The sequence below is a fragment of the Stegodyphus dumicola genome, chromosome 2, assembly GCF_044657685.1.
Source record: "Stegodyphus dumicola isolate Sdum_Otavi_A_Nest chromosome 2, ASM4465768v1".
In the NCBI taxonomy this organism is placed as follows: domain Eukaryota; kingdom Metazoa; phylum Arthropoda; class Arachnida; order Araneae; family Eresidae; genus Stegodyphus; species Stegodyphus dumicola.
In genome coordinates, this window is record NC_140769.1 from 230,809,999 (window position 1) to 230,833,279 (window position 23,281).

Below are 23,281 nucleotides of genomic sequence, written 5' to 3' on the forward strand. Positions count from 1 at the left end.
ATTGATCACTACATTAGCTGTAACAGTAATTCGACCTTCATATTGCCTTCCAGTAATTTCGAGAGGCAGAAAGTACTAGAAATATCTCGGCTGAGGGTAACAACTATATAAGGCAGGTAGGAGCATCAGTTCTCAGGTTTTGTTGCTGCTGTTAGCTGTCAGCACAGCGTAAGTTCGGAGTACTGAGATATCTCCACATAGCCTTCTCTTCAGCTACGCTTTGCATTGCGTTGTGTTTAACGATCATAGTAGTTTGAAATGTGCCATAATAGTGAAAAGTATTCCGCTTAGTCTCAGCAGTCCTCACCATGCACCTGCTTTCCATGTTCTGGTCCTTATTTCAATGTTCCTCGTTTAGCGTGGCCAATCCCCGGAGGACACAGTACTAAGCTCTTTATTTATATTTATTCACGTATTTATTTTTAATTGCATCGACGGGATCCAACAGGCTGAAAAGCACCTAACCCAGTGTGCCAGCTGTTCCGTCGATGGCGAAAAGAAAGAAAGTAGTTTGAAATGTAACTACTGATTGCATTCTGTGATATTTTGAAGAGTTGAAAGACTATCTTTGTGGAGAGTTCCAGATCTCTGAAGTGTTTCATTTGATAAAATAAAGCTTATCTACCTTTCATCGGAGCTGTGCGCAATCGGTCTGTTACTAACCTGCAGGCACGCAACAATATCATAATGTGCCATAACAAACCTAAATTTTGGCAAGCCTCTCCTTACGTTTTTCTAACATCACTAAATAAAATAATGATTCAAATTATTGAAAAATGTGTTTGCTACTTTCAAACCACTCAGTTTGTTAAGAAATTAAAATTTGATAAATAAATCAAAATACTTTTGATTTGGTGAATGGCTGCAAAGTGAGAGATGGCTATTTGTGAGCCAGCTTTGGGAGGTAAAGATCTTATGTTTCGTACAATGCAGCGCTTAGTAATTTATCTGGAAGACAGCATAATGTAATACTCAAAATTTTGGAATCCAGATGAAGACATTTCTAGCGAAAAAAATACTAATATAAGTAATATCACATTTTAAACAAAAAAAAAAAAAAAAAAAATATTAAAATCACGATTTTATTTCAATTACTGATATCTCGGCCGCATCTTTGGATGAAAACAAAATCAAGCACATATTATAAAATGAAAGGAACGTTTGGCTTTTCTTTTAAATATTATTTAACTTAAAAAAAATATTTTCACTGAACTGCTTAAAAATTATAAAAAATTAAATTATGATATTATAGAGATACCGATGAAAGAAATTTTTCAAGTGAAATAACAACAATAAGGAGAATTTCCCTAAGAAAATATTGCTATTTACAAATTATAAATAAATAAATAAATAAACAGTGGCCTATCACCCATTTGCAAAAATAATTTACATAACAGCTTTATGGATACGTTTATTGCCTAGAAAAATTATGTGACATTATCAGCTTCAATACGCAGATAAAAAAGAAATGTTTTTTAAATTAAAAACGTAGCTGCAAAGCGGCTTGCTTTGCAGTAATTTAAGAACGGCTCACTAATTTAGAAATAAAATCTATAGAACAAAAAATTATATTTATAATTAATATTCGATGAATTAATTCAAAATTTCATCAAAACAAAAACCTGAAAAATTAAATCTTATTTAAGATGTAATAATTTCCGTCGCATACAGGTATTAGAAACAATCATATGTTTATATAAATGTGTGAGTAATTTTTTTAATGTTCATAATGACTTTTTTTATAAATTTAATAAAAGCCAACGCCCAATATTCCAAATGAGTTTGATTTGTTTATATACGTTGTTTTCAAAATACTGGTCGCTTTCTCCGGTGGTCGTCTAAAGTAAATCCTCTCGTGACGACCACTTCCAATAGACTACAGTCTACCTTTACATATGACCAGGATGATATTCAATATCAATGCTTCTTTTTGTTCTCAGAAATACTGGTCATTTTCAGAGGTGGTCTTAGTGAGGAGGCTGCCACGAGAGGGTTGATTCCATTATAAATGTATGCATCTGTAGGTATTTGTGCGATAAGCCACGTAGATGATTAAAAATTTGATTTCTTTTGGAAGTGTTAATTCCTCCTGCACCAGCCTAGTTAAGTATACACCAGTTTGGAACCATTTTCTTATGGAATATAATGAATTTTTACAAAGTAAAAATATCAGTACTACTCCAAAAGTTATGACTCTTGGCAAACAAAAGTATGCACAATTTCTGCAAGCTTTTTATACCAATTTATAGAAACAATCAGACCAGAAAGACTAAAGCTGACTGTTGCGTATAACTTTTTGCATTCAAACATAATGCTACAAAAACCCAAAAAATAGTTCTAAAGAATTAAATTTCATCATGCGCTATTTATGTATCCGCTACTCTTCTTAACTACCTTAACAAGAATTAGAGTCAGTAGGCACCATAAATTAGATATTTAAAGATTTCCGTGCACGTATATATTCAGCCGTGGCGGCTTTTTATCAAACGCATATTGTTTGTAAATAAGCTTCCAGAACACATTTTATTTTATTTATAAGCTTTTGCGTAATATCCCAAAACGTGTGACCTGACGTTTTCTTCGAGATCTTGTTATGACATCATCATCCTGCTGTATTCTTTACCAATCTAAGCTTGGCTTCATGTACTTTCTTGTAACTCTTGCCCTCATGACTCAACCGTTTTCTCGAAAAATAAAGATTTAATGATGCTTTATGTTTCTTTACGTGTTTTAGACGTTTCTAGATAGGTGTATAGAGCATAACATAACTGGATGGTTTCTATCCCTAGAAATCATTGATAAATAGTTTCTAAGAAAATAATGAAATATTCTCAGTTCGGACAATGAATATTTAAGCAATAAGCATTGTTAAACTACTTCTAAGAATCAATTGAAACACGAAAATTATCGTCAATAAATGAATATTTTCGTAATTAATTACGACATAAACTAGTTTTCTGTAATCTGAAAGTGTAATTAAAAGCTATTATTATTTCTCCTATGGGAAATATGAGACTCTCGAAAACCACAATCCCGATAACTACAATTATATTACACTACATTCCGTACAATTCAATGGAAAGTTGACAGACCAAACATAGAATTTAAAACAAGTTTGCAGATTATTTTATATTATTTTCGTTAAGGAATCCAACCAGTGTCCAACCTTTCAAGCTTCATCGACAGAATGATAAGTTTGCAGACCATCGTAGAATTTAAAGGCAAGTTTGCAGATCATTTTATATTGTTATATTCATCAGTGACAAAGGAATTTCCAAACTTTTAAGCTTCTTCGACACATCGCTCATATAAATGTGCTAAGAGACAGTGAATCCTGTCTAACATGACCTCCCATGGTTCTAGATTATTTTGGTCTTCTGTGAGGGTGGTCATCTTAAAGAGCAGGTAATCAATATAATGCTTATTCATGTCCTTACAAAAAATTTTTCACTTTTCAGAAGTGGTTACCCTAAGAAAATGGTCATCCAGAAAGGATTCGCTGTATATTACTAACTGCTTTAAATAAAACTACATTTACGTTTTAAGTCCAAAATACATTATGAATCTACTCATGGCCACCACAACCCCCAGCAGGACCAGCTCTAAAAGTGGTCAGTACTTTGAAAAACATAAATAAAGATTGATACTGAATATCACTTCTCTCAGACCTTTTCAGATCACCTCCACACAAAATCAAAATCCTCTGGAAGATATCTTAAGTGGTCGTCTTAAGAAAGAATTTCACTGTGTTAGAAAAAAAAAATTCACGAACATAATACATTTAATGAAAACACTCAGCCTGTTTTCTGAAGAAAAATGTATCCAAATTAAGTTTCATAGACATATAGTACCAAATGGCGAAGATTATATTCACGAGGTTCGTTTCCCTGCCCTCTTTTGTGAAACGTTTTATACAGGGAGAAACTACTAGTGAATATGCAAGCTTACAACGAGAAATGGCATGAATGTGAAACATGTTCATGCCATTTCAAAGTGGAAGAATGCCTGAAAAGTTTCTTTAGATTAGTACAACTAATCAAATTCAACTTTCATAAATTTTCTTTATCTCCGATTGAAATACTCATTCCATGTTAAAATTCGATGACTAAGAACGAAATAAGTAGCGAATACAGTAAAATGCAATTAAAGTTTTCTGTAATTTTGAACTGTATTGTCAAAATATCTTCCGATAAAAAATGCACCTACTGCAGCAAATCTTTCACTATTTAGTACAAGCCTCTGTGCCGGGGTTAATGTACGACATTTTGCCATTTTCTCCCAAATACCATTTATTAATCCCCTCTTAAAGAAGTGTATTTAGTTCATTTAAGTACATAAACACAGTTTCTAAAAATCATTCAACCAGTTCACATTGTCAAATTCTAATACGTCATATACCCGTTTCATTCAATTTTTTAGTTATACTACGCGGAGCGCTTCAGTAAACTCCGGACCAGGGACTAGGGGACTCTGCCTTAATGGTGTATTTAATTATGGCAAAGCACACTAGGGCTATCTGCCTAAGGGGAGGGATGCCTTCGTGGAGGACTTTCTATGGAAAACTCGCTCGTATACACGTTACACATGGAGAAAACCACGAAAACACCCCTGCAGCCAGCCCGTTCGCGGGATTCGAACCTCGGACAGAACTACCAGTGTTCAGCGACTTCGGCTGAACACTGGTAGTTCTGCAACCAGTGTTCAGCCGGTGGTGGGCAGATATGTCTGCCTTCGACAAATGGATATCTAAAACGGTGATCTGAAAACGCGGCATACAAAATAAACTACAAGAACACTATTAATTTTTAATGTCACTGTCACTTTCAAATGGGCCTAGCAGGCCTAATTCCCCATCACAGCCGTATGATTTCGTACACAGTATTTTCTCAGTCAAATATACGAGTACCAGGGTCAAACTTCTTAAATTTTGTACCACATAAATAAGAATCAAAAATAAACTTATGTACCAGTATATGCATCGAAACTGGTATTATTTTACATTTACTTTGAATATTCATTTAAATCTTCTGAACAAAAATTGTAACCAACAAAAGTAATGTAACGTATCATTAGTGGTACAACGCACCATAATTTGAAAAACACTGAAATATACGACTAAGATTTTAAATTTGATGATTTAAATTAATTTCCACATTATTTCATATATCAAAAATATTATCCTCATTAAAACAATTTTCCATCTTGCTTTGTTAAATACAGGGTGAGTTTAAATTGTTTTTGCAAAATAAGTACCCATTCAGACAAGCAATAATTATCACGGAACACAGGATTTCATTCCACTCGGAGAGGCAGAAAAGAGTAAAATTAGAATTCCAGCATGAACTTGGAACAATAGTGTTGGAAAAGTGAATGTACGATATCCAAAGTTGCACAATCTGATTTACTGATTAGAGAAAAACTCACAGCGAGTGCTCAAAGTGGCTGCCACAGGTGTTATTGCATAGTTTACACAGGCGAATGAATGACTGGCGCACTTTCTGGAAGATTCTTGGTGGTGTGTTAATTTTGTCTGCGGCAAGAACGATTCTCACTCCGACATCTTCAGCCCAGTCCACAGGCGTTTCGTTCACTAAAGATTTCATGTGCCCCCAGAAAAAAAAAATGTCCAACGGATTGATGCCCGGTGAGCGTGTATGAGAGCTGATGTTCCATGGTAATTATTGCTCGTCTGGATAAGTACTATCACCCCTCTTATTTGAAAAAACAATTTAGACTTACCCTGTATATTTGTACCTGTATTTGACTGTCTTCCATAGGATTACGGTATTTCTAATTTTAGAAATGAAGACCTGTTTTCAGTGTAATAAAATCTGATTACCGGTTGCATACTTTATTTGTTATGAATTTGTTTTTAAATTTAATTGGATTATGAATAATCCGGTATAGTTTATAGTGATACAACTGCTTTAAATTTCCAACTAAACCCTACGTGAGTAAAATCTTTTCGTATTTAAAATGGAAAGAGGTTTCGGTCTTACCTTGCATCCTTCACATGATGTGACACCATAATGATACCCTGAAGCTTTGTCACCGCAAACTTTACACGGCACGAAAGATTTTGTCGTCGAACTGCTGTTAGAATCTGCTGCTGTGAAGCTTTGATCTGAAATAAAGAGAGATACACCTGATTAGGAAAATATAGATAACTCGGAATTTTAAAATATACAGTCGTTAGCACCATACAGGTGACAGTACGACTTTGCTCAGTTCTGCCCTCAGTTTCAATGGACAGCACCCCGGGAAGACATGTCCGAGGGTCTCCTACTCCTCTTCCCTTACCAGCAACCTCTCGAGAGGACTTTCGGCTCGCCGCATAGTTAGAGTTTCTATTTTACCTAAGCTTGCAACTTGATTCAATATAAATAGAATCTGTCTGAGTTAAAGAATGCAAAACATTTATTCGAAGGATATCACTTGGAGAGCATTTATGTTCAAACAAACAAACCGATAAGAATCAAAATTTTATTCATAAAAGACGAACAGTATACCCCAAAGTTCATATTATTTATTACTGCCTCTGTCCTGAATAGAAAAAATTTCAAAATTTTCGTCTTAGCAACAGACCTGAATAGAGCTCTGTGCGACAGTTCAGTCAACAAATTGGAACGCAATCAGAGAATATATTCATTTTTTTTTTGTTACTAACGCTATAGGATGTTCGAAGATTTGCTTATTGTATCCCAGTTCTCCTAGAACTGGGTTCACACTTGTCTTGCATAGGCGTTGTTTAGAATACCGATAAAACTGGTATAACAGTGAAGATAAATTAAAGATAATGTAAAAGTGTTTTCCTTTAAGGATGGAATGTTATAACTGAACACGGATGGTTTTAAGAATTAGTAAATTGTTCGTTTAAATTTGCAAAAATTCTGGAAAAATATAAAAAACAAAACAAAACAAAAAGTTTCAATCGAAGATATTCATGAAGTTTGTTATATCAGATCTTCATACATTTGGAGATTCGCTAGAGCAGCATAAAATAGCATTAAATGCATAGTAAACTGAGCGGGACCAAACGTTTTATTCGTTATAACCGGGTTTCGTTTTAGGAGGGCTCGGCTGTAATTAGCACTGAAGGTGGACCACAGAAGTAATGTAACTATGGTGATTTAAGACCGCTGCAACTATTTTGCACTCTCCGGACAAAAAAAGATGTCGGTTCCCGCTAACTATAAAGACGCTTTATATTTGAATCCACAAATATTAGAAAATCTGCAATTTTTACATTCCCTGTCCATTTTATTAGCCTTTTTTAATTCGATAGTAAAGAAAGATGAATGTTCTTAAGGCCAACTAATGGCCGAATAGATTAGACGACTGCACGCTGGTAGTTCGTTTAGATTTGAAATACTGTTTCAATCTAAACAGTAATTATATAGAATGGGCTGGTATAATATATAGTAATTATATATTATAGTATAGTTATAGTAATTATATAGAATGGGCTGGTTTGCAAGGATGCTTCCGCGGTTTTCAATTAAGTGAAAAGTAAATAGCTCTCCTTCTTCCAAATATTTTCTTGCAAAAGTTAAGCTTTCCTGCATGGTTTCTCAGTCTACATCATTTTTAAAATTCTCTAATGTGATCATTTAAAATTCTGCAGATGGTCGCAGTTGCTCTGCCTGTTTAGCCCAAAACGAAATGCAGCTGAAGTGACAACCCAAAAATTCTGTCGTGAACCATTATGTTGGGAACGCGAATTCTCTAAATCGTATATCAGGAATTCACGCTTTTTTGATTAATTGAATGTATTCTGTTCATACGAAAACAGCTCTGTTATTGCACAGAGTTGCGCTCATAAAATTCCTATCAACTAATTACAAAAACCGGGACAAGTCCTGATACAGGACAGCATTAAAACGCGCCACTATTTTTTTTACAATCCGTAATGTATGGTTACGTTAATCTGCAAGATGTTTTTATATTTTTAAATCTTTATTATATTTTAATAAAATTTTAATGATACAATGTATATTTATGTTTTGAAATGTTGGATTGTAATTTGAAGTTTTCCAATACCAAAATCTCTCCTTTATTCTTAATATTGATGCTACTTTCGGCCGCAGAGATGCAAACACTGTCAGAGCAAAACAAAGGAAAGGTAACATATATATTCTGACTGAAAGACGTTTATACAACCTTTGCAGCAGACTAAACTATTTATTCAGCAAAAGTAACGAAGATCAGGAAAAACGCTGTCTTTACGCAATAAGTATTTTGCCAGACTAAACAAATGAACCATTATATTAGAAGTCTGTAATTCTTCATGTAAACATGGTAAAGTAGAGAACGAATATTAAAAGACAAACGCAAACTTCAGTTAAAATTCAGCCTTACGTAAGCGTCTATTTTAAACAAAAGCTTTAGTGGCAGAAGCGGTTTAAACCGAGAGTGGCAGGATGTAAGCGGTCGGCATCGCCTAACCGAAAAATGAAGGAAAGTGAGCATGTGATATAAAATTTCAGAACTAGTTCAACAGTTAAATAATAAATAGGATTGTTCACTTAAATGCACTGAATAGGTGCCTTTAAAGCGCAATGCAGTTTTAAAAGAATTCCAGCATTCTAAGTTAAATTGATATGCAATCTCACATTAAGAAATTCTATTTGGGAAATGTTACGTAGATTCGAAATGTTTTGATTTTGGCGGAGTTAAAAATGCTTTTATGAGGTACTGCTTGCGGTTTTAGCAGTAGACTTTATTCAAGAGATTTCACTATTTCAGAAAATTCCAACTTTAGTTCAATTTATTGATATACATCGCAGTTTCAACACATTCATATACACTCACACTCCATTCTTAGCTGACGTCTAGCATAACATGAGAACTTGTGGATGAAATACGCTGAATTGAGTTTAATATGCAACGAACAGAAAATTTATCTAAATGGTCTTCTGTAAGTTGTACTAAAGAAAAATTCCTCGCACTTCGCAAATGTTTCCTTGTTCACGACGTGTGTTCGAAAGACATTTCTCCTTTACGAAGCCATACGAAAAGTTAAATATGAACAAACGTTTCGGGCGGACATTTTGAATGCGCTCGCCGGAATATCTACCAAGCCCATCATACTAGACTTAGAAGCAATGCAATTTTTTTAAAGAATTAAAGATCGCATCAAAATATTATGTTCATGTTTTTTCTTAATGAATATCATTGGCATTAATACTTAAATGTAGTTTTATCAGATGCAGTGCTAATATAGGTTATGTTCGCTGTAATCATCACTGCGCAAGCAGCTCTTAAAACCCCGTCAGACTCATAAATCCCAGAAGCTGTGAAAAGTTTGATACCCCGCTTCCCTTTGACTTGAGTAGAGTATTTCCATATATTCTAACCTCCTTGGATATTATCTTATCATCAATAAAACGATAGGATGTAAATGCCAGTCTCCGTTCGCACTTCTAGACACACACACAAATAATAATAATAATAATTTGATTGTTTCAACGTAGAATGTAACTGGGCGCAATGCACACTTCCCTGATTGTTTTCATACCAATGCTACTTGCTGTTACTACTACTGTGCAACTCTCCCCACTTTCGTTCCGCACTTTTCGATATATAAACACAACGCATATAATTGTTATGTACCATTTGAACAAAAAGCCGTTTGAAAATCTTGAAGGACTGAATATATTACTGAAGTAGTTCCCACTGAACGAACTCCAAAAAGCGTAATCAGTTAAATCTGTAACGTAAATATCTGCAAATGAATTCATTTTTATAAAAATCTTTCTACGTTTACTTTAAATGCGTATCGAAAAACTTGCTTAACCTAGAAGTTATCTGATATCGAAATTTTTTCGAATGCTAAAATTTGTACTGCATTTATTAAAAAGAGATTAAAAAATAGAGAAAAATATTTGCAATGCAATTCGAAGATTTCAAACTCTAACATCTCAAAGAAGAATTACCATTTAAAAATTTTTAAAACTAAAAGATATGAAAATGGTATATAATTTTTTGTTTCCCTTTTTAAATAAAAATAACAGCCAGTATTCTCAACCCATAAAACTTAATCTTTACTACTGAATAAAATTCAATCACAACTAATAAATAATTTCAGTCTTAGAATCTCCGGCATTTGATTCTATATTTCCCCCCCTGCGCAAAATGGTATTAACAGACAAATACTCAAATATTAGAAAAGAATATTATGATGTGAACAACAGTTTACGGAAAAAAATAAGAAAGACAGAATAAACCAGTTTTGAAAGAATATATACGAATAAACAATGGTATTGAATGTCATATGTCTAAGAAGATCATATCCATAGAAAAAATCATCTGAAACGATGGATGATTATCTTAGAGAGGGTTCATTTTATATTAAGAGGGTAAAAATATTTGTGATATTTCTCTATTTCACTTAATTTTTATTTTGGAAACAAACTGTGACTTGCACAAGAAAAATTAAGAGTCTTTGCAGCCAGTCTATAACAATGTGTTAGAAACCTTATTTTATTTGTGACACACATAATATAAAACATGCATAAAATATTATTTGTTGAAAAATATTGTTAAATCCTCTCCCAATATTTCTAGAAGTAATATGTTAACAGAAAATTGTACAAGTGATATGACGGGCTATTATAAACATATGATATAAAATAATACTTGATGCAAATGTTACTTAAAAATATATAGAGAATTTTTTAAATGATTCATTTTCTTCTATTGATAAGCAACGCACTTTTATATTACAGGAGATAAATAAAAGATCTTATGCATTGTCGATTGACAACAAACAATATGCTTTCGATCTTCACTTGCAATGGACAGGACTTTTTATTGCTATCTGAAAACAATAGCATCTCTTTCAAATGTTAAAAAAATAAGAACTGAATTATTTTTTTTTTTTAAGTTCTAGATCGCATTTCAGCAATAGTAAGCCTTCCTCTTTTCCTAATTCCACAAGAACTATTTATTTTTGCTATAACTCATTACCTTTCGCAATGGCAACAGTACCTGCGGCATTTCTTTGAAAGGACGAAACAAAGTAATAGATTTCTCGAGAGTAATGAGTTATCGTTATCAACCTACAACGAACAAAAAATAAATAAATAAAATAAAAAAAAATAAATAAATAAATCCTGACAGGCTACAGACAATCCCAAATCGAATTGCGAAAGGAAAGAAATAAAAAACGTCAAAGTATGAAACATTAAAAACCATCAAAATGAAAAGTGAAAGTCGAAGTTGTTATTTTGTTGCTTTTTTACCCCCGCGAGTTATCATTTTCCCGCGGCTCGGTTTCTAGTTCACGGCGAAAGTAGGTGGAACGTAACCTGAAAACCGAGAAAAATTGCGGAAAAATAAGTTTCTAGGAAACCGTATATGTCAGAGGGAAGCCAGAAGACTTTTCAGTGTTGAGCCTGTATTACTCTCGTAGCAATGACAAAAGCAATTTTAAACTCAATCCCAAGCAAAGGGATTCATTTTACAGATTTAGGATGCCTACAGCTAACCAAGAGATAAAAGATGATACGAACTGGTTCAAAACCAATTAGTCTTCTCTGACTTATCTTTAAAATTGTAATGAAATGGATAATACATTTGCGTTTATATATGAAACACCTGAAGTTTCTTCCTAATCTTTCTGTCGTCGATTTACATTAACATTTCAATAGGTTTCCGTGCTGGCGTTTTCGTAGTTTCCCTCACGTATAATGTAAATATGAGCCACTTTGCCTTAGAATGTCCTCCTCGAAGGCATCCCTTTCACCCAAAAGGAATTTCGCCCTTTGCCTAAATGACAGGTGGCGGTCAAAGGGGTCTTTTTAGTTCATTGTGCGACCAGACTGTGACGATCTGTTGCGGTTGCCTGAATGAACGCTTTATGGAGTAGTTATTTAATGCCGCCCAGACGGTAATAATGGTTACGCTGCCTGCCATACCGATAGGCCAGGTTTCGAATCCTGGAAAAGGCATGGATGTTTGTAAGCGTATAGTGTATGTGCGGCGAGGGAGCATTCCAACTACATGGCCAGCCGAAAGTTCTCTCGAGTGGTTGAAGGTAGGGGAAGAGAATTCGGACAGCTAACGGTGTGTTCTCAAAATTGGGGAGAAGCTGCACAGTAAGTGCGGTGGGACTATATAGATAACCTATACGACGTATGGTGAAATTCGGTGTACCGCCCATTTCTACCTGTGCCTATAGTTATTTAATATAGAAAATATTTAATTATTCAAGCAAAGAGCTGAAGGCAGTGAGTGAGTGAGAAAAGTGAGAGCAATATTTTCATAGAATCCCGTTAATGGAAAGCTAAACACGTTCAAGTACGACCCAGTTAAGCCTTATTCCCGTAGGCTAACATTCAAAACCTGAACACCGGCGAGCCTGTAAAAGGCGATGAATGACGAACCAACAACCAATTAATCAAATTCAGAAAAAGCTCCTCAAGATGTTAGTTTGTTTAGTTTTCTACTCACAAAATCCTTTTCTTATTATTTAACGCAGATCTACTTTGATCTCCAGGTAAGAATAAAAAAGTTCCACAACAAAATGGCAGAAAAGAAGACTGGAATTATTCGCGTTAGTAGCCGATTGCGTTACGCCACGAGCAAGAAACAAAACTCTGCCCCAGTGACCGCGTTCATACCACCAGCAAGGTGGATTCAGAGGTTGTCTTTGACTGGCCACAAGTGCGTAGTTATCACTGACGGACGAAGAGCAAAAATGGAACGGTGAACGTATTCGAAATGGTCCCAGAATTCCTCACCAATCTTTTTATCATTTCACCTTTTTTTTTTCTTTTTAATGATGATGTTCCAAGCAAACATCAGATACATTAAAAAAAAAAAAAAAGAAGAAGAAGAAGAAGAAAGAGAAAGAATAGGAAAAAACAAAGGAAAAATTCAGAAGACCTGATCTTAGATTACATTATTATCTTATCTAATCATAATTTGCTCAATGGAATGGAATCAAGTGATATTTTTTAACTGCAATTTCCGTGAATCCTTTCACAGGGACAATCTCCCTTAGATGACCAGATATAATAATGACCAGTATTTCTGGCACTATAAATAAAATATTGGTACTTATACACTCGGTACCTTTCTAAGATAAGCATTTCCGCAGGTGAACAAAATAATTTAGGGCCATAAGTGGTCGTCTTAGAGATGATTCACAGTATTTATTACGCACAAGGTACGGTTGTAACAGAATCATCTGCTCTTAGTAAATTAATACGTTGAACGGCATTATACACAAACATAATGACACTCTATTTTCCAACTCTTCACAAATATTTATAATTAATATCCGAAAACATTCGCGATTATTTATAGCGCTTCCAAGACACTCTTTCCTGCCTCAAAAACAGTTCGGATAAACTCGCTTATGAAAGACACCAGTTCCCAACTGTTCGCAAAAGTTTATAATTTAATATCCTCAAATGCTCACAACTATTTATCTATCCATAACCGACTGCAATACCAAAGGGCCCGGGTTCGAATCCCGCAGAAGGCGTGAATGTAAATTGTCTGTCCCCTCATAGAAAGTAACGGTGCCCCCTATTAGGTGCCTCGAGAATAAAATGAGCATCACTTCTGGCCTTAGTAGTGGTGAAAGTCTAAAAATCACTAGTGACCGCCATTTTAAAAATAATAATAATAGTAATAACTTTGAGTAGCAGACTGGATAAATTATAACATCGCATCGTAGATCTAGAAGATAGATGCTAAACGATGGAATGATTATATGCGACTTAATTACTTGGAAAGGTCCCGAAGCGTAGATTCACAAAAAGAAATATGGAAGACAGCTTTGACGAAAGGAACACATTATTAATTTATTTGTGAACATTTTTGCAGTCCACAGTCTTGGACACGCTTTCCACTCCATAATTTTTGTATATAGCGCTTTACATTGTTTTAACGAACACAGTAGAGCGTTGTGGAGCACGTTTGCTAGCACCAAACGAAGCGGAGAATACACAGTTAGTCGCCGTGGTATTTATAGTAAAATTTTCTTTAATCTGATTGGCTGATATTTCGTTGCATTGTAAGCATAATTACATAAACGGATTTATTTTGAGGGTCGTACTTTAGAAAAAGTTATTACTATTTTTAGAATAGAGATGGGAAGTACCCAAATTAAAAAAGGGGCTATTGCTAATTTAAAGTATAATTTAAAATTACATATTTTGTATCTTACACACACACACACACACACACTTATGTATATAGTTCGGATAAACTCGCTTATGTAACACACTATTTCCGAATTGTTCGTAAATGTTTACAATTAATATCCTAAAATTTCAAAAACAAAATTGATGTCACTCCTGAAAGTGACCAGTATTTCATACACATAATCAATATCTGTATTTAATAACATCTACGGTGGCCAATTTCAATGAAGAACAAATCATTTGGAACTGTGTATGATCATCTTGGAGAGGATTCATTTATCAAGTGATGTAAGATCACACTCATTTGAATTTCAGTTTGAATTAAAGGTCCATTCTCATTACCACTAAAATCGTGGAACCGCTAATAGTGACGGATTAAACCTTTGATTTAAAAATCTTTTATTGTTAGTAGCCACACATTAGTTAAAAGGAATCGACTGATTTTTGAAAACTTCAAAAATTCAGGAAATTACAGATTTTTAAGAAACTTGAAAAAACAGAAAAAATATTTCATTCAATGGTGAAAAGAACGGATACGATGTGATAATTATTTTGATCGTTTTGCAAGATTATTAAGGATATGCAAGTAATATTCGACTTTAAATCAAATAATGATCTACATCGAATTTTGAAAAATCTTATAGTATAATTATTATATTATTATTTCAATAAAATCCACTTCGTAAAAAAGTGTTAAAAGATTTGGCCGAAGCAAACAAGCAACACCAACAGGAGAAAAAAAGAAACCAAATAAAACCATGAAAAAGAAACTCAATGTTTAGTTTAATAAAAACTGCCTTTATTGTTTCTAAATTGATGGTTATTATGTAATATAGTTCTATTCTGAAAGATAAATTAAAGACATGCAAAACGGCGATATTTTACTAACTGACAGTTCGCTAGATTGCGTCAAAACCTTATGTATCGTATAACAACAAAACATCCTAAATCGATTGGATGATCAGTACATAATAAAAGATAATATTTAATCCAGAAGTTTTGGAAAAAATCGGTAAAAGACGTTCTTCCCGTCAAAATGTACAACACTTTATAAGATAGATGATTATGAACACTAATTTATCTGCAAACATACTATTACCTAAAATTAGTGAATTAAAAGAATGATAATTTCATAAATCCTCACCTGGCTGTACTTCTGCCCCACCTTGTCTGTTGCAGTGCATCAGCTATCAATAAATGGCAGTTACAAATAATCAAAGCGACTGTGGAGACTTCCAAAGAGGCTTATTTTGTGGACGGGGGGAGGCGAAACTTATAGACCATTCCTATTCAGAAATAAATAATGTGGGGATTTCACGCATAACCGTGGCAGACGTATAGAAAAACCATCGGAAAGACGAAGTGCGTATTATGCCTGGAAATGACTGTTGCGAGACTGTGTTTGTCCCTTTGCCTGGTATTTACACGTTGACCGAAGACGCAGCCGGCAATAACTGACCACCCACTTACAAGCTGGGGCCCACACACTTACCAACTAGTGGACCATTGAATGCTCCGTGCATCGTATCGGCTTTGACACCAAAAGACTTACCCGGCCCTTATTGACAGCGGTCAATCAAGCCAGACGTCTCGCTTGGGAAAAAGCAGAACGTTACTGCACATCCAAAAATTGGTAATAACGTTCGTTGCTCCGGTAAACTGCGATGCCAACCATTAGTTGAAGACACATAGATGCCCGAATGTCTGACATTAACCACACCAAGCTACTAGCAGTGCAATATGGTAGCTTTCGAAGATGAAGAACTGAGTAAACAGAAAATCCCTTCTCAATGGAAAATGAATGAGTTCGACCAGTAGCGAAAATGACAGACTTCTGAGAAAGAAAGAAGCGATACAGCTCTCCACTTCTCTCTCATCAGTATTCAAGTTGCGTCAGAAAGACAAGTGAATCGTTATTGACAGTTTACATGCTGGTGCAATAAACTATGGCCAATCATAGATTCGAACCCTATAACGAAATATGACCTGTGTACTGGGAAATTATTGAGAACATTTTTAGCTTAACCGAAAATATTATAGTGCAGCACTTATCATATTCATTATACCACAACGAAGTAGAATACTACTTGTGATGGATGAGGCTAATATTAATTCCACGTCACATTGAAAATGAAGGAATTTCCAATGAAAAAAGAAAGCAGCTCAATTTAACTCAACTTTTGAGTGTTTGAGTTGCTGAACAACTAACCTTTTGAGTGTTCTCAACGGTCCCATTCGAAACGCATGAGCAGCACATTTAGAAAGTAGTAACAAAAGAATGAAAGCAGGCAGTTGAATAAAACCTTTTCATTTTGAAACGGTATACCATGAACTTGTATTCCAACCCCAAACCCATGACACAAAAACACATCTGATCGGGAGACAAGTTTTCACATACAGTTGTCTATACTTTTGCCAGTCCTTTGGGAAATGTGGATACCATTTTCGTTATTACCAGAAGCACTTACCACCAAAACACTGTTCTTCCTTCCCCGACAACGCCTAGTCGCATGTTAGAGCAGCCATGCAACATTTACTTCAAAACTTTCAGTAAAACGCTTGGAAGTATTCAGCTTATAACTTCGGCTTTGTTTCTAGTAATTACACCTAACCATAAAATTAAACAACTTTGCCGGTAAATCCATTATAGCAAGAATAATGTTTACAAACAAACAAGCTTATTTTAGCGTAAATTTGGAATAAAACGTTCGATCAAACACACGTTCCTGTGGAAAAACATTTTCGTTTTCCTCCCAAAGAAAGAGTTACGTTCAAAATCTATGCCAAACAAAGTTTGCTTTTTTGCCTAATTTTATAGTTTACATTGGGAAGTTTCTCTTTCGATTTGAAAAATGAAGTCTTAAATATTATCTCTCGCCCCCCCCCCGAAAAAAAAACGTGGCTGACTATTTGCTCCAAAGCTCCGTCGAAAACGGTTCAATCCATCGATCGCATAACCGTCTAATCACCAACAGCACGTTTCTCAGGCTGCGCCACAGGACAAGAACGATATTACAGCCGCAAGAAAGGAAGAGAAAGGCACATGCAAACAAACCAAGGCTGGGAGTCTTTTAAATGAAAATTATTCAAATTCATGTTTTTTATAAATTTACTTTTTTCACAACAATGTTTGAAGGGAAACAAAAATACAGTGGAAACGCCCTCTAATATGACCACCCACGTTTTCCAGATGATGTTGGTCCTCTGTGGAGATGGTTATTTTATAGACAGGATGTTCATTTATAGTCACAGAAATACTGATGATTTTAAAATGCAATCATCTTAATAACAGGTTGCCAAGAAAGCATTAATGGTATTTTAAAAGATAACCTATAGACAGAAAAGTTCTTATTTAATGCCAAAAACATGGAATGAAAATCTCATGATACTTGCATAACAATTCTGCATATGCCAAACACGGCTGTTTCATTAACCTCCCTAATTAAATGCTACAATTCGAGTAACCTTGTCACAGTCCGATCCATTGTTTTGGAGCAAAGATAAGCATTTTCAAGGCTGCCACCGTTCTTGACGGTCATTGCGAAAGCAACTGTCACAAACACTCGTTTGTTTGAATAATTGAGAATAGAACTTACAGAGTTTTCTTCTTAAACAAACAATCGCCAGGACCTATTGTCATTGATACAAAATTCTTTTCATAGTCATTTGGAGCACCAATTATTAATTCTGTTTATAATAATCATCGTTTCCTTTGCATATTCATTAGAATAATTAATACTAAAATTAATCTGCCAATTAATTAATTTTGTCCTTTACTTTTAATCGCGGTAAAATGCCTTATAATATGAAAATCTGATGAAAGCAAGTTATTTAAGTTCAATTTACGTTAAACTGACCTTAAATAACTGAAAATTTCAGATTTTGCTTCGCACTGATTTCAAAATTAAAATGCTCAATGGTTTTCAAAAGATAGATAAAACAGTTTTTCTTCTTCAGGAAGATGTTACTTTGTTTGTGTGGTCCTCCACCAAGGCATCCCACCTTAGACAGATAACTCTCATGCGCTTTGCCAAAATCCAAATAATCCAATCTAATATTATCTAATGCTTATCTTAAATCTAACTCCTAGGGTGAAGTTCTGCAGCAATTTATACATTTCAAGCTTTTATTAAATACAGTCACCCTATCTAAGATAATCATCATATTTGATTTTGGTCTTTGTGGAAGTGGACATCTAATAGAGTTGATGTTCAATACAAATGTTTACACATGTTCTGAAAAATACTGGTAACTTTAGAGGGGGCCACCATCAGAGGATTTTCACTATAAGACGACCCCAAATACAATTTTTGCAAACATACGTAAATAATTTTACTGAACATATTTTCTTTAAACTAATATCTCCGCAGAAGACCAAAACCTTCACAGCTGGTCGACTCAAAGAAATACTGAAATAAACATCAGAGCTTTTAAAACTGACATTTATTCCGAATTCACTTTTACTATTATTCAATAATAAACGCTTAGCTTAACAACTATGAAGCGAAATATTTGAATGACTTGTTATATTTTTAATATACAGTACAACTCGCTTATAAAGAGTCCTGACTCAACGAGGAAATCGCAAATACTTGGTTGGTTCCATGGTTCTACTCGGTTTTAATGAGCAAACCCCGGTTATAGCGAGCAGTAGTTTAATGATTGATAATATTTCTATTGACTTTCAGCTCTCCAGCTCAGCTATCCTTCCTTAGAAAAATTTCTTTAACATTTCGAAATCAACGGAAAGTTAGTGATGAGTCATAAATCCTGCGAACACGTGACGGCGGCCTTTTTTTTTTTATTTTGGAGAGTGATCAGGATTTTATTTTGACCACCGAATTCTACAAGTATTATCCAGCCTATAGACCAAGGGATCGTCAGAAGTTTTAATTCAAACTTTCCTAAGCACTTGATTTTAATGCGTCTCGACAGAACAAAAAAAGAGGAACAACCTCAAATGCTAATTTATGTAAACGTACTCGAAGCGATATGTTTAATGAACGATGCATGAGAAAACGTTACATCAACATCCATTACCAATTGCTTCCGTACGGCTGGACTGAACATTTCTCAAGACGGGAAAATCACAGAGGAAGAAGTAGACGTCTTAGAAAATTTGAAAATCAGTAGTGAAGAATTTGAAAAACTAAGTATCTGTTGACGCCAATGTTATCACTTTTTCAAGATACCTATTCCGGAGGATATTGTAACTGAAATTTAGCTAAAGCAGATAAAAAAAAATGACGAAAGCGACGATGATAACGACAAATGTCAAGAATTTCACGCTGAACTGTCCCACACTTACTCAATAGTTTCTGAGTGCGCAGAAAAACTTCAAAATTTTTCGAAACCAGGGACAATGTTTTTCGGCCCACGAGTCTTCTTCCGAAGAACAACAAAAGAAAAGAGATAATTAGGCAGTTCAAAGCAAATTAACCAACTTCATTTGTACTATACAGAATTAAAAAATAAAGAAAGTGTACATAATGTTGTAAGTATGTATGAATTTTTACGATGTTTTCAGTAACCCGTTTTTTGCGAGCAGCACTCGGTTCTCACGAGCAAATATCACAGTCCCTTCACGCTCATTACAAGCGAGTTCGACTGTATTTCAACTTTTAAAACTTTTTAATGGTAAACTCTTCTTGGAGGAGTCAGACTACAGTCTGAAGTGTTCAGACTACATACAATTCTTTTAAACCTTTATATTGACAGGGAGAGATAATTTTAGCAGAGCAAAAGAATTTGAAATAATTGTCAACAGACTAACAATAATTTATGATAAACAATCTACAAATATTTCCTAACGGAAATAAGATTTTCTTCTGTAAAGTTTTATACCCACGTACGTAAAACGCATTACACGACTTTACCTGTAAATGATTTCTTCCAGAATTAGTTTCAGTAGCCGATGGTGGTGGTGGTGGTGGTGGTGTGTGTGTGTGTGTGTGTGTGATTATGGCAAAGCCTCGAGGGCTACCTGCCTAAGGGAAGGGATGCCTTCGTGGAGGACTAAGGAAAAATGGCTCGTATATACGTTACACATGGGAGAAATCAACCCACCAGCGGCCGAGCGGTAAAGTCGCTGAACACTGGTAGTTCGGTTGGAGGTTCGAATCCCGCGAACGGGCTGGTTTCATGGGATTTTTCGTGGTTTTCCCCATGTGCAACGTGTATACGAGCCAGTTTCCCTTAGAAAGTCCTCCACGAAGGCATCCCTTCTCTTAGGCAGATAGCCCTCGAGGCTTTGCAATAATCACACACATGGGGAAACCACGAAAACGCCCATGCAGCCAGCCCGTTCGCGGGATTCGAACCTTGAACCGAACTACCAGTGTTCAACGACTTTACCGCTCGGCCGCTGGTGGGCTTAGGGGCAGATGGAAACCTGCCTCAAATGCAGCATTTTATAGCCACAAGGAAAAAAGTTTTATTCCAAGCGTAATTTATCCAGCGAGAAAGAAACAAAGACCTACCTCCCTAAAATTTCCAAAAATAAAGATTTCTAGAAAAGTTGCATCCAATGAGGTATTGAGGTTTGGCTTATTCGATTAAAGCCAAGTACACCGGAGATCTGTCTAACAGAAGAATTTGTGTAAGGAAAATGTCTTCCTGGAGAACTTTTTTAAAAAAATCGGCTTGTAACAACATCACACGAGAAAAACGATGAAAACGACCATGCAGTCAGCCGTTCATCCTAAATCGAACTCAATGCAAACTCCCAGTGTTCAGCGGTTTTACTGCTCGGTCGATAGTGGGCAAAGGTATTAAGGGAATTCGTTGTCCGATCTGACAGCAGTTTCAGTACATAAGCTAAGCCTATTTCTTACATGACTTTAGCTAATCCTACAGTAAGCTTTGATGCGATTGCTAGCATGTTGATGCAAAATCTCATACTCCTTATTTTATCAATGTATAAAAATACGTATACAAGGTTTGCTCTAAGTTCGCCAAATAGGTTTCACGTTTGATATTAATTTCTTAAGAAATTTATTTTGAAATCAAAGCAAACAAAGGCAGAATTTTGCCATTTATTACTAATTACATGTTTGATTTAAACAGAATGAAGTCTTGCTTGAGGATTTGACATAATACGGAGAATCCTCTCGTGGCGATCACCTTCCCTAGATGGCCATAAAAATCTAAGAGTAACCAGTATTTCTGAGAACACAAATAAAAGGCAACTCTGCAAGACGACCAACTCTAAACAAATGAAACATTAACTAAAACTGTACGTGGTTGTCTAAAAGAGAATTCTCTGTAGTTCTTTATTTAATTAAAACAACATTATTAAAAGTACTTACATTATTTAAAACAATACATAATGCTGCACATGGAAAATGCAACATAAAAAAAAGTACTTCAAATGACACAAAACACAAAAATAAGAGAAGGCTCGAGAAAGGAGGAAAAGATTTTAATTTTGAATAATTATACGGAGAATGAAGTGTAAAAAAATTATGTTATTAAAATTATAACGGCTTTATATCGAAGTACTTATTGTCTCACACGACGGACGGATCTCGGCCAATTGAAAAGCATTTAAGTCAATTTTTTCCTACAGTTTTTCTCTAATGAGTAAACAAACATTCAGTTTTCCAGTTCTGATTATGCACATCTTTTACTAATTTATAATCAGTTTAAATGACACAGTTTCACAATAAGTTGTGAGGATGAGACGTTCGAATTTTGAAAAAAAGTCACTGTGTTTCCAGTCACTTAAATCTTTCAAATCCTAACTTAAAAAAAAAAAAAAAAAAAAAAAAGTAAAGAAAATCTGAAAGCTTTCAGACTTTTTATTACGCCGTTTTTTTTTAAAGTTTTGTATGTTACCTTTACTTACTAAATATCATGTTCTCCGCACTTGAACCATATAAAATTCAATTCAACAGCAATATCACAAAATATTTAAAAACAGCAAAACAGCATATCCTTGGAATTCCCGATACACAGTCTCGCACGCTGAAGATAAAAATGTTTTTTTTTTCGTACAGTGTTGCCATTGCTGGCAACACTGTACCAATCGTTGAGTCGTCGTCGAAACTCACTATCATTGAAATTGTTAATAAAAAAAATCGTTAAAGTTTCACGAAATTTGAAATAGATAATAAAACAAATTCCAAATTCGGGCTTCCAAGTGCCCATCTTCGGTTGGAGGGCTACATTATTCAAAAGTTGATGGCTCTATGTACCGTTGTTTTATCACAATGCGAGAAATAGACATACATTTATGAAGATTCTTCATTATTTAATTTCTTCAAATATAATACAGGGCGATAGTATTTGGTGACAACAGTTTGAAAAATGAAACGGACATTCAGAGTGATTCAACGCAAAATCGCAATACGAAAACAATAGTCCTTCAGGGACAAAGCGCCTTTGGACTAAAAAGAGACTGTTAAATGTTTTAAATCAAAACTTTGGGAAAATTAGTTTCATTGACGTCCAATAAAAGTGTTTATCAGAGTAAGGTGAGACCAGCAATTTGAGTACTACCTGAATCACTCGTAAATCTTAGTACCCTATCAAATGTCAGCCTCAAACGAAAGGTATTTTTGCACAACGAAAAATTTGAGCAAGCTAAAGCTGCATTGGCCCATAAAATCCCCAACACTAGTATGCAAGAACAATCAGCTGCAGTCATAAGAACAAAGTTATTGAGATGCCCTTCAGTTATCGCAAGTTGAAACCATAGATGTGGAGTTTCTGCTAATTGATAATATCATTCACTAACAGGGAGCAGAGTTACAGCTCATCTCCGGAAGAAGAAATAATTGCCTACTTAGAAGAACTGCAGACATCTTTCAATATTGAAAGGATAAAAAATACCAAAATTTGGGGAAACGTTCTTAATCACACACATCATCAATAAGTACTGAAGAAAAGACTCATCACATCCGCATCACAGTCATAGGCTGATATATGGGATAGCACAAGTCGGAATTGCAAGGGGCCCGCGTTCCAAGAGATTCCCAAGTGAGAAAAAGAGTTACTTTCAGATATAATCATCTCCAAGAGTTGTTCCGACTAAACGATTCACTCTAATTTTTGATTAAATGTAGATATTAAATTTTGCTTTAACTAATACTTTTTAACATTAAATAAAAGTCCTCTCTTCTTGC

General features: G+C 34.8%; 1 protein-coding gene across 3 annotated transcripts in view; it reads right to left on the reverse strand.

The window, feature by feature from the left end:
• Positions 1–23,281, reverse strand: part of LOC118180988 (ecdysone-induced protein 78C-like) — a 279,666-nt gene that overhangs the window by 65,224 nt on the left and 191,161 nt on the right. For all 3 annotated transcript variants that reach the window (XM_035350069.2, XM_035350067.2, XM_035350068.2), the window contains exon 2: positions 6,000–6,124. In XM_035350069.2, coding sequence (XP_035205960.1) covers positions 6,000–6,124 — 125 coding nt within the window. The remainder of the gene's footprint in view (positions 1–5,999; positions 6,125–23,281) is intronic.